Genomic DNA, 12,833 nt, shown 5'->3' on the forward strand with positions numbered 1-12,833 from the left:
TAACTGGAGACCAGAAGAAGTTATATAACTTGCTGAAAGAGCTAGAGAGACAGTTAAATCTTTCTGAACATAAATTACATGGTGAATTTGTTCACTGTGACTAGACAGAGTGAGTGATGTGGGACTCTGTGAGACTAGCTAGGAATGATATACTTCTTTCGTAGGATAAATAACTGTTTTAAAATTGAGCAACTTCTATCATTCTAGTACTGTTGTGAAGCATAGTTCTCTATATGCATAGGAAGTAGAGTGTACGACATGTTATGTACCGGTACACAGCAAAATTCAGTAGCTGTCTACATATCTGATGTAAACACCACCCCCAACCCTTTGCCACTAAGTCAGTGAACTGTCATTAAGATAATAAATGTAAAAACTGTATTAGAAGGATTTTTTATAACTTCTTTAACACGCAGATAGTTTCAGTATATTGAATTCATGTGTTAGCTCAAAAGAGATGGAAAAATATTTCATTTTTAGCATAGAACAAGAGTTGTTCAGTTAAGGTCAAGCAAAAATGTAAAAAGAGAAATGTAAAATAAAATAGGTGTCTACATTAGTACTCCATAAGCCTTCACTGGCATGTGACAGAAGATAAATCCTCTACTAATAATGCTTTAGCCCGAGAAGAATGGATGCAGTACTTGATTGATATGTGGTGTACAGTATTCTTAAATGAAAGCAGCCATGTCATATAGCAGCTCTGCTGCAACCATTGCATTAGTTTTTATATTGGTATCATTACCAACCAGGGATCGGTTGGTAGGATATGTTCTTGGACATCAAGGGATCACCAATTTAGTATTGGAGGGCACAAATCAAAGAGGGAGACCACGAGATGAATACACTAAGCAGATTCAGAAGAATGTATGCTGCAGTAGGTACTGGGAGATGAAGAAGCTTACACAGGATAGAGTAGCATGGAGAGCTGTATCAAACCAGTCTCAGGACTGAAGACAACAACAACAATAACAAAAACAACAACAACAACAACAATAACAACAACCAACCAGCTGTCCAGCAGGATGAATGGGCTCCACCAAACTGTGGCAAAGAGCAAAGAAGACTGCCCTGTGGCACAACATGCAGCTGAGCATAATATGCTTGACTTCAATGGCTGCTGCACAACACAGCCCATTTGAATCCTCCCCTCCACCACCAGCTTTTCTGAACTGTGCAGATGGGAGTTATCTTTACAACACATTCTTCACTCCCAAAATTATCCCAGCCTCAATATACGGTAATCTACTATCCCCACACTGTCCACCCAACACTTTTCACCCCCTTGTACTACCACCTTCACCCTTTTCACAATCTATCACCCTTTTTGCGTGCCGCCCACTGCCAATGAATGTGCCTGTTATTTCGCCATCTTTGCTCCTCTCCTTTTCCACTCCCTGTTTTTCTCCCTCACCTCACCATCTGATGCTACACCTGGCAATCTCTAGTCCCTGCATACCTAGCCAGACAGTGTTCTTCTCTCCTCCCACCTGCACTCTGTTATCCCTCCACCTTCCTTGGCCAACTCCAGATTGCTATTCACATGACAGGTGCATTCTGGTCAGAGCTGCCAGTGGTAATGGTCATGTGTACATGAATTGTGCTTGCTTGTGTGAATATGTGTGTGTGTGTGTGTGTGTGTGTGTGTGTGTGTGTGTGTGTGTGTGTGTGTGTGTGTGTGTGTGTGTGTGTATGTGTGTGTTTGTGTGTTTTTTTCTTTGCTGTATAATGCTTTGGCTGGCTGAAAGGTACAATGTGTAACAGTGTTTTCATTGTGCCTGTCTGCAACTCTTTGTGGTGAGTAGCAATCTATCCTTTTCCCAATATTGTTGGTATTCTTAAGTTTGTGATCTACATTTCTTGCTAACTGTACAAGTACAGTTAGAAATTGGTTCGTTATTACACTTACTAGTTAGAAGTAATTTCCAACCATTTTAACATTTATTCCAACTCCAGTAATCTTTTATGCTCTAATAGTCTTATGGTCATTCAACTCTTGTTCTTTCATTTGCAATAAGTGAAATGAAAAGTATGGACATGTTTGTTGTCAGGAGCTGTAATATGTTCTTAAAGTGCAAATTCGTTCCGTAAAAACAGTCCATGATTGATCTCAGAAAAAGACATTTGGGAGAGTATTACACAGATCTCTGTTCTTTTCATCCATAATAAATGTGTGTCTTTTCCAATCGATTCTGGCAGATTAAAACACCTTTTTTACCTCAACACAATCAGGGTATTAAGCACAGCGTTTTCAATCACTCTTGATAACTTACAGTGCCTTCAATAACTGATGCAAAAGGGCAATAGAAACAAGGAATTTTTATTATTAGTCAATTTTTCATTCATTCTTTTTCTAACTGAAATCACATCACATTTAAAAGCTGTAATTATTTTTGTATTCATTACTATTGCAATAAATATATCAATACCATTGTCTTACAGCCAGTCTTTCCAATACATTTTCTACTGGAAGTGAAAATTTTGATCTAATTTGTTTGTCACTGTAGCCAGCGTTATGTTTCAATGATTTTTTTGGGCACTGCTACAATTAGTAAGTGAGAGTTATTCAGGGTCATCTCACTGAATGCTCCTGCTGTCAATTACAAAAATATTACATTATTTTTTTTATCTGCTAAAGGTATGTACTCCTCCATGATTAGTATGCCACAATCAATCATTTCTCTTGATGTAATAACCACAAGTGTTCATCAAGCCCACAAAAGAATGTTTCCAACCTAAAAACCCACACCACCCACGTACATATATTCTGCAAGTTGTGTAGTAGTTTTCTAGATGTATTAAACATCTAAACTTTCAGGGGGCCCTCTATGTCTCCAGGAGATAGTGTATGTCAGTAGAGTGGAATTGTGTACCCACAGAGACTTGGAAACTCTGATTTAAGCCTTTCACTCATTTATAATTTAGAACAATGACACAGATCATAGGGTGAGTATCTAATCCATGAGTGAGGCAAGCAATCTTGAACACTTCACCCAAATGACCAAACAAACCAAGGAATTTTGGTGTAAGCATTGCAACACTCAAGTAAATATACTGTTGTGTTTCAACTTCATCACTTACCAGTACAGTGGGGTAGTAGGTAGATTTAATTGCTATCCACTGCATATAAGTGAATAATAACTGAGAAGAAAAGTGATAATGGACTTACCAGTTCAGGAGGAAGTGTGATAACAGGCAATTGTTTTTCTACAAGGTCTAAGCTCTTGCATACAATTGAATCTGCAAGACTTAATGGGACTTCAAATTTTGACACAATTGGTTTTGTACGTTCCACAGCAGCTTGGACTGTGGCTTCAGCTGTTGACAAGCCCCAGTTGAAGAGAGGATTTGATACCTGAAAGAAAATCATAAGTTGCTACATTTTCTGAAATGCATACATCATGACCTAAGAAAGGAGAGAGAGTGGGAGAAAGGGAGAGATGTGCTACTCTGGGATTCAATCCCAAATGTCCTCCTTCGTACATTTTCTCTCAAAGTTTCACTGCCACTTACGTTTCTGTCCTGTTATTTCAAAACACAACAAATAGAGGAAATAGAAAAATCACACAATAATTTAAACAGAATCCATTTCATTGTTGTGTCTTATAAGGTAGGTGAATGCACCATGATTTGTACAGTGTGATACTTATTTCATGAAATTTAAGTGTACTAATGAATCAAAATTAACATATGAATATTAATGGTCATGCATCACTCTTTACAAAGTGTGAGAATGTTCTCTTCACTGCATGCCTAATATTTATTATACTTTTGCCCCAATTCTTGTAATGTATTCCACATCTTTCAATTAATTTTTCTGACAGGGGCTCTGTTAAAATTAATATTATGAAACTAACAAGTTTTTCATTTCTCTCATTGGTTATTATAGCCCCTCTTCATTTCATTTGTATAGCCCATCTTCTTTTGCCACTAAAAGTGATTATCCCTGTTATACATGGTTAAACATTAGGCATAATATTAGATAAGGGCAAGAACATTTTAGAGTGAGTGAAATTTAATTCAATGTCTGTTACCTTTACTTTTGTGTAAAAGTCTGATGCATATGTCCAGCTAGTCTCAATGAGGGGAATGTTTGCTATTCGTGCTACACATTTTAGATGCACAACTGCCTCCTTTTGTTCACCCATTGTTTTGTATTTGAAATTATAAAGCATCTGGAAGAAAGAAAAAACATGATATGTAATTTAATAGCAGCACAAATATTTCATTTTCTAAAAGCACAGTTCCTGTACTTTTTTAGAGTTTGCATATCTTCAATGGGAAATTCTATAGATATCCAATATACAAAGTAGCAAGATTGCTGGTTAATTAAGCAAAATTACATTTTACATAAGATCAACAATTTATTTAATTTTCAAATTGTCATTTATGGCCCACCTGGATACCCAAGCACACTAACACACTACTTCTGGGATTGTATGCAAAAACCCTTTTTAAACTAAACAAATTTTACTAACATTCTACATCTTTATTCTTCCTGTCTACATATTTGCAGCCTTATGCCATTAGAGGGCTCTGAATTGTAGTGTGTAATATGGTGTTGTATAAGGTAACTATGTTAGTGAATGAAAAATGAAGTCCTGTAATCAAGTTTTGATGAATTCAAAGAGTTCATCCACACATGGAGCATCCTCCCCTTCAGCACGACTGTGTCGGACCATAAGCAAGTGCTGCAACATCTGCAACAATCCAGTGTGCCTTGGGTTCACTGCCATCAATAATCCTCCATACAGCACTTACTCGGCCCCATCCAATTTTCATCTGTTTCCAGAACTTAAAGAACTTCTTTAAGGAGTTTACTTTGATAGTCATGAAGCAATGCAAGCAGAGGTAAGATTTTAGCTCCATCAACAAAGTAAAAAATTCTACGGGGACAATATCAACAAACTGATCTCTCATTAGGACAAATATGGTTGTCATCAGGATGACTGTGTTAAGAAATAAATATGCAAGCATGAAGAATAAAGATCTAGCACATAAATGACACAAAAAAATTTGAAGGCACTACTTTTCATCATGCACCAACTTTTGTAGTCCTGTCTTCCTCACTTGCATTTAATATTACGGTATATTGATAATTTTTACTTATGGACTGTCTGACAGCAACTGAATAAAATGTACTTTATTCAGTTGCTCTCAGACGGTCCATAAGTAAAAATTATCAGTGTACCGTAATGGCTCTACTTTTGGAACCCACAAAGAGAAAGACAAACAGAGAAAGAAATCACACACTAAAAATGCATTATTTTTTTAAGTACTGGTAAGCAAATTGCTTCCCAAAATTTAACTTGTGAATTGATTATGAATACTTACATTTTCTAGAATTTCACCAGAATACAGAGACACAATTTTGAATATGTTGTAAATGAAACTGATTCAAGAAATGGTAAGACCAATACCAATATGAGAGACTGTATACCTCTTACAACCAGAATGTTGTTCCCCGGTAGGTCTTTGGTTGCCCGTGAGTCAGACGCTTCTCACATATTTATTAAGTCACTTGCCACTATTCCAGAAGTGTATAGTCTCATATGTAAGAATGAATTGAACTTATCAGTCTACGTTATTTTAATCTATTACTGGAAATGTTCATGAATGATGTGATGTGCTAAGCCATTTCTAACATTCAGATCTATGACTACTTCATCTTTCACTGCAACGGCTGCAACTGCTGCAGTAGACTTTGCTGTCACAATGTGGTGTGCCCAATATGAAAACTGAGTGTCTGCTGCAAAAGTCATGCCATTTTCAAACTTTCTCTACTCCACTCACACTCCCGCAGTAGTGATAATACATGCATCAAAATACTGGAACTTTATTCACTGACAGATTTCACTAGGTTTCCTATCTTCACTGCTCAGAAAATGTATGACAGAATGCTATTCTTCCTCAGTGCACATCACAAGTGGGGCAGCCATTTTGAACTGGGTATTGTGATGGTGTTTTGTTTGTTTGTAGTATGCTGTCACCCGCAGAGCATTCCTTAAAGTCATTGGTAACAGTACTACCAACTTACAGACCAATATAGATTTTTAATTAAGCTTCTAAGGTTTTCATTTGATACCCCCTCATAATATACAGTATGAATAGTAAGAGTCCCAATACACTTCTCTGGGCCATGCCTGAAGTTACTTCTACTTCTAGCACTGACATACTATTTGAGCTAAAGTGCTCTGTTCTTCATAACAAGAACAGCTCAGCCCAGCAATTTAATTTGACAGTCCACATGATCATATTTTCATTAATAAGCATTGACATGGTACTGACTTGTATGATTTTTGGAATTCAAGGATGATCATATTTTCATTAATAAGCATTGATGTGGTACTGACTTTAATGATATTTGGGATTCAAGGAATACATACAGTACCTTTATGACTGATTTAAACCAGAGTTTTTACTCATTGTATTTTGCAGATCCCACCGCAAAGGGGAGAATTTGAGGATGTGGAATGAGCCAAGGTCTACATTACTATGATACAAGGAAGTTACATAACGTAATCTGTATACTATACAAATGTAAACTGTCATTACACTGCTTAACGCTGTTCACACCTGAATTAATTGAGTAAATTAGAAACAGTGACATTTTCTCCAGGTGTACAAGTTGTGCGTCAACGCCCAAATAAAATCGAAAGAAATATAATAAATTACTTTATTTCATTTGTTTAAATATAATGTTTCATTATAGTGTGTTTTCCTATCATTATAATCCACTGTTCCACTCCATCTGCACTGCCCAGAGTCATCTGCACTGCCCAGAGTCATCTGCACTGCCCAGAGTCATCTGCACTGCCCAGAGTCATCTGCACTGCCCAGAGTCATCTGCACTGCCCAGAGTCATCTGCTACTGCCAAGGCAGCCGTCAAGGCACTGGAGCATTTTTCAATGTCTCGGCAGCTTCTCTCCTTGAAAAGCACATGTGCTCTCAATCCTATTGCTTTCTGCTTGCTAAACCTGATCAAGGCACTGGTTCGGTTTCCTAAGCTTTGTGTTGATTGTTGTTCTCAAGCTCCATACAAGTGTATTATTGCTTACCCAATTGAGCATAAGTTTAAAATTTTAATGTGGGTGGTGAAAGCATAGTAATTCACTTATTAAACAACAGTTTTTCCATTGCATTCTTATAGTGAAAGGAAACAGGTGATTGATAGTGGCTGACCATGCTGAGCTCTCAAGGCATCAATGTGTGTGCAAGATGTGGGAGGTGGTTTGAAAACACATTTCTGTAAAGAACTGTATGATGTTGCGGAGTTGGTTTGTGGCTGTGATGTGGTGAACAAATTTTACTTTTGGATATGTATGCTATTTTCAAACAAGGATAAGAGCATCTGAACCATCCAAATACCACAGTGAAAAAGACACATTAAGTCTGAAAACCATCTTTCTAGTGTTTTTAAAGTTTAGGAAATTTATTTCATCTCCTACCAGAACTGATATTTTATTGGGTCGCCTATGAAGAGCTGAAATCGAGCTGCACAATGAAAAACTGAGAAAGAAAAGAGAGATATTAAAGAGGCTCATTAGTGTTATATGCTGTTTAGGGAAATAGAAACTGCCATTCTGAAGTCACAATGAAAATGAAGTTTTTCCGTAATGCAACTGCTCTGCAGAGGTTGCAGCAGTGGTACCGGGGACAACAATTGAGGCATGAAGTGCATCATGACCAGTTCAGCTGAATACAGTATTGTTGGAGCTGCTACTTTACAAAGCAGTAGGTCATAGGAGAATGTGTGATTTATTGCACATTCATTGAAGCCAAAAAGGCTGATCTGAGCGAGACGTCAGTTTTTGAAACAGTTATTAAAAATTGAAAAAAAAGCACAAAACAGACTCCTCATTTTCTGAAACATTGATCATTATACAAGCAGTTTATTAGTTTGCTCTACTCAGGAGATGATCATTAAGTGAAATTTGATTAGACTTGTTGTCCAACATAAAATCGGTACACCTCACGTACCAGTTAATCACCCCTAGCAGAATTGCTTTTGAAGTGGCATGGATGTTCATGACCAACACTTCCAGCATCTCTTATAAACAAGTAGCTACACATTTTTCAGTGTTACTGTGTTACTATTATCTACTCTTTTTTAATTAGTTCATTGTTACTTGAATCTAGGGCATAAGACGTACCGCTTTTATGTGGGACACCCTGTACTTTCATGTGATGTTTTTTTACAACAGCAGTACCTACAAACTAAGTAGGGATAAATTTAATTCCCCTCTTGTTTTGCCATCTGCCTCCTTAAATTCGTTTTTTTTTTCACTTTTAACAATTTACCATTAACATACGTGAATATAATCTGCATTTTCATAAAGCAGAAAGGTTGGCCATCATTTTAAAGGATATAACACCAGATCAAATTTTGTGCTTAGTTTTATGTATGTAATTGATTTTCTAATTTATTTCAACTCTTTCTAGTTAGTATCTTTTGTTATGGGGTGAAATCAGTAATTTTTCATAACTTGAATTCCATTGTTGACATATAAACAAATATAAATTCTGTAATAATTATAAACATTTGGATGACAAAATATTACTAATGTTAAGGTATCTACTTGGCACTATTCGAAAACATATTAGCGAACCAGCCGTTCATTAATTCCAAAGTACTTAACAGTTTTGTCAAAAGGATTGTTTATGTAACTATATTTGTAAATTTCACAATTTAAACAAATAATTTGGCATAACCCTCATAGTAAAAGAAACTGCTAAGAAGAACCAATTTTTCAATGTATTCAATTAATTTACTGAGTTAAGTTTCAATTGTAATTTCTGTAAATCAAACTTTGAACAATGTGTAGTTTCAGCACCAATTATTGTGATGATATATAAGGGCCCGATTTTGGTCACAAGACAGTCAGTCCATGGCCAAGTTTTAGATGGGTAACCTGTGGTGGTTAGAACAACAACAATGCTTCAAATTAACTGTGGAACAAGTGTTAAGCAATTAGGCCATGTGTAAAAACAGTGAAAATGTGTACTCCATATGTACCCGTGTATTCTTCAGGAACTGTGAACTTTGTGGTTAGGTTTTACTGCTCATAGATGTTCAACAGGAAACCATTGTAGCAGTATGCGGAGTTTCACCTGCAAACTATTAATGAGGCTTATCGCAAGTTAAACAATGGTGCACTGGCCATATAACTGTGTATTATTGGGGTGGGAGGGGAGGGCGGATGAACAGTGAAATTAAGTACTATGAAACCCAACTGTGCACCTGTCTGTTATATAATTTGCAGTAGTGTGTGTCAGAATCCACAACCCATTTTTCAGCCAGTGTAGCAACGCAGTAAGATGACACCAAGGACAATCGTCAGTCAATGAATAAATGAAAGTAGGTTGGACTACCACACTTCCCACCTCCTGTAGTAGTTTATGTGAATGACACTGAGGGGAACTCAGTTAACTTTCAGAGACAGATCCTTCCAATTCATCCCCTCACCCTTCTGCCCCTATTCCCCCCCCCCCCCCCACCCCCCCCCCTCAGTGACACATTCCCCCTCCACCTCCCTCCCCCCTCAACAACAGCACACCGACCAGATTTGCATGCAATATGCCATTGGAAAGAAAGCAATTAGTTCAAAAACATCTGCTGCCTCTTCAGTCATGCTTTGGATTCACCGTTTATTTGCAGCCAGTAATTTAATATTCACTTTGTTACAATGGTATTTTTAAAGAAAATATGTATCTATGTTTGAAAATACTGAGTCCTATCTGCAGTACATCACTACTCTTTATGCATCTTTACTATAAACACTGCTTCTTCCCATGTTACTAACAGAATTGCTCAATCACTGAATCGAGACACTCAGATAATTTGTGGAAAGACTAGCTAATGAGGTGTATTTTTAAACAATAGAAAACCCAAGGTGGAATGTAACAGTATTATGAAAATGATAGCTGCTACTCACCACATAGCGGAGATGCTGAGTCACAGTTAGGCACAACCAAAAACTGTCACAAAATAAGCTTTCGGTCCAAGGCCTTTGTCAAAAATAGACCCCCTCCCTCCCCCCCCCCCCCCCCCCATACACACACACGTGCGCAAATGCAAGTCACACACACATGACCACAGTCACTGACAGCTGAAGCCAGACTACCAGTCACAGTCTTTGAGGTGTATTTTTAATTTTCTTCGAACTGGTAAATACTTCCAATTTCTGGCTGCTGCTGGACAGTAGCTTGTGAAATGTCTTTCCACCAGGGCATGATTCCATTCTGTCCATCAGACAATGAAGCAAAGTCTATATGAAAATAATTTGTGTGTTTTGTATTGTAACTGTGTAAATGATAGTTCAGTTAAAACTGAATAATGTGTGTAAGAAAGTGAAGACCCTCAAAAAGCTTCTGCATGAGGCACAGTTTTGCGCTTTCCAATATTCTCAATGCTCATATCTGTTGAATACATTCTTTATTAACTTCATCTGCATTACCCCAGAAGATAATTCCAAAAGACAAAAGGAGTTAAAATATGCCAAAGCCAACACTCTTCTCTTTAGGTCAACCTAAGCAGATTTTTTTCTGCTAAACTGACCTTCATGATTAGTTTATCTATGTGTTTACTTCATTTCAACATGTTATCCTAGTGGAGCCAAAGGAATTTCACAAAGTCAGTTTCATCTAGCATGGATATCATGTGAGAAACGGGCAAATTGATCAATATTTTTGGAATGTTTGCTGTATGGATTGGAGGAGATTGTTCTGTTTGAGATACCTCTTTATGTTTGACCTTGGAATATTTTCTAGGATTATACAACAGATGGATGTCAGTGAGACTGATGGTAGTTTTGTGCATCACTTCTGCCATCCTTCTAGTGGACTGGTGGGATCAGTGATTTCCGCCGATCAGTGGGGACAGGTTTTTGTTTGAGGGATCTATGGTACGTAATGGTAATATGGGAGTTGCATTGTGTATAGAATCTGATAGAGATTCCATCAGACCTGGAGCCTTATTTAATCCTAGTGATTTCATTTCTCTCTCAACACCACTGACAATCTATTGCACTCATGTTTTAGGGACGCAAGCATTAATCTATAACAATACTTCTGCATCTGTTTTTGTAAAGGAGCATTTTAAAACATAGTTTAGCAGTTCTACTTTTGCTTTGCTGCCTGTGTCAATTCCTTTGTCATCCACGACTGTCTGCACACTAACTTTGGTAACATTAATCCATGGATGTCCATAAGGAGGTGCGCCGGGGGCGGGGGGGAATGCACAGGCGCACAAGAGAGAGCACTCCCCCAATTTGGACCATTTTTATTCATTATATAATTTCATTACACTTCTAGAAATGATTGTAATTACACTAAACCATAGGCTTATGCACTAGCAAGGATGATTGATGCCACTTCCCTGTACACGAATATCCCGCACGTCCAGGGCCTCGCTGCAGTGGAGCACTTCCTTTCACACCGATCACCTTCCACCCTACCTAAAACCTCTTTCCTCGTCACCTTAGCCAGCTTCATCCTGACCCACAACTTCTTCACTTTTGAAGGCCAGACATACCAACAATTAAAGGGAACAGCCATGGGTACCAGGATGGCCCCCTCGTATGCCAACCTATTTATGGGTCGCTTAGAGGAAGCCTTCTTGGTTACCCAAGCCTGCCAACCCAAAGTTTGGTACAGATTTATTTATGACATCTTCATGATCTGGACTCACAGTGAAGAACAACTCCAGAATTTCCTCTCCAACCTCATCTCCTTTGGTTCCATCAGATTCACCTGGTCCTACTCCAAATCCCATGCCACTTTCCTAGACGTTGACCTCCATCTGTCCAATGGCCAGCTTCACACATCCGTCCACATCAAACCCACCAACAAGCAACAGTACCTCCATTATGACAGCTGCCACCCGTTCCATATCAAACGGTCCCTTCCCTACAGCCTAGGCCTTCGTGGCAAACGAATCTGCTCCAGTCCTGAATCGCTCGACCATTACACCAACAACCTGAAAACAGCTTTCGCATCCCGCAACTACCCTCCCAACCTGGTACAGAAGCAGATAACCAGAGCCACTTCCTCATCCCCTCAAACCTAGAACCTCTCACAGAAGAACCCCAAAAGTGTCCCACTTGTGACAGAATACTTCCCGGGACTGGATCAGACCTTGAATGTGGCTCTCCAGCAGGGATACGACTTCCTAAAGTCCTGCCCCGAATTGAGATCCATCCTTCATGAAATCCTCCCCACTCCACCAAGAGTGTCTTTCCGCCGTCCAACAAACCTTCGTAACCTCTTGGTTCATCCCTATGAAGACCCCAAACCACCTTCCCTACCCTCTGGCTCCTACCCTTGTAACCGCCCCCGGTGTAAAACCTGTCCTATGCACCCTCCCACCACCACCTACTCCAGTCCTGTAACCCGGAAGGTGTACATGATCAAAGGGAGAGCCACGTGTGAAAGCACCCACGTGATTTACCAACTGACCTGCCTGCACCGTGACGCTTTCTATGTGGGAATGACCAGCAACAAACTGTCCATTCACATGAATGGACACAGGCAGACAGTGTTTGTTGGTAATGAGGATCACCCTGTGGCTAAGCATGCCTTGGTGCACGGCCAGCACATCTTGACACAGTGTTACACTGTCCAGGTTTTCTGGATACTTCCCACCAACACCAACCTATCCGAACTCCGGAGATGGGAACTCGCCCTTCAGTATATCCTCTCTTCTCGATATCCGCCAGGCCTCAACCTCCGCTAATTTCAAGTTGCCGCCGCTCATACCTCACCTGTCTTTCAACAACTTCTTTGCCTCTATACTTCCGCCTCGACTGACATCTCTGCCCTTACTCTTTGCCTT

The 12,833-nt window shown here is 38.9% G+C and overlaps 1 protein-coding gene across 5 annotated transcripts in view; it reads right to left on the reverse strand.

Moving 5' to 3' along the window:
* Window positions 1-12,833, reverse strand: part of LOC126273423 (lipid storage droplets surface-binding protein 1) — a 154,606-nt gene that overhangs the window by 77,641 nt on the left and 64,132 nt on the right. For all 5 annotated transcript variants that reach the window (XM_049977008.1, XM_049977001.1, XM_049976978.1 and 2 more), the window contains exons 2-3: window positions 4,035-4,175; window positions 3,170-3,355 (exon numbers count right to left, since the gene is read on the reverse strand). In XM_049977008.1, coding sequence (XP_049832965.1) covers window positions 3,170-3,355; window positions 4,035-4,175 — 327 coding nt within the window. The remainder of the gene's footprint in view (window positions 1-3,169; window positions 3,356-4,034; window positions 4,176-12,833) is intronic.

The sequence above is a fragment of the Schistocerca gregaria genome, chromosome 1, assembly GCF_023897955.1.
Source record: "Schistocerca gregaria isolate iqSchGreg1 chromosome 1, iqSchGreg1.2, whole genome shotgun sequence".
NCBI classification, from domain to species: Eukaryota; Metazoa; Arthropoda; class Insecta; order Orthoptera; family Acrididae; genus Schistocerca; species Schistocerca gregaria.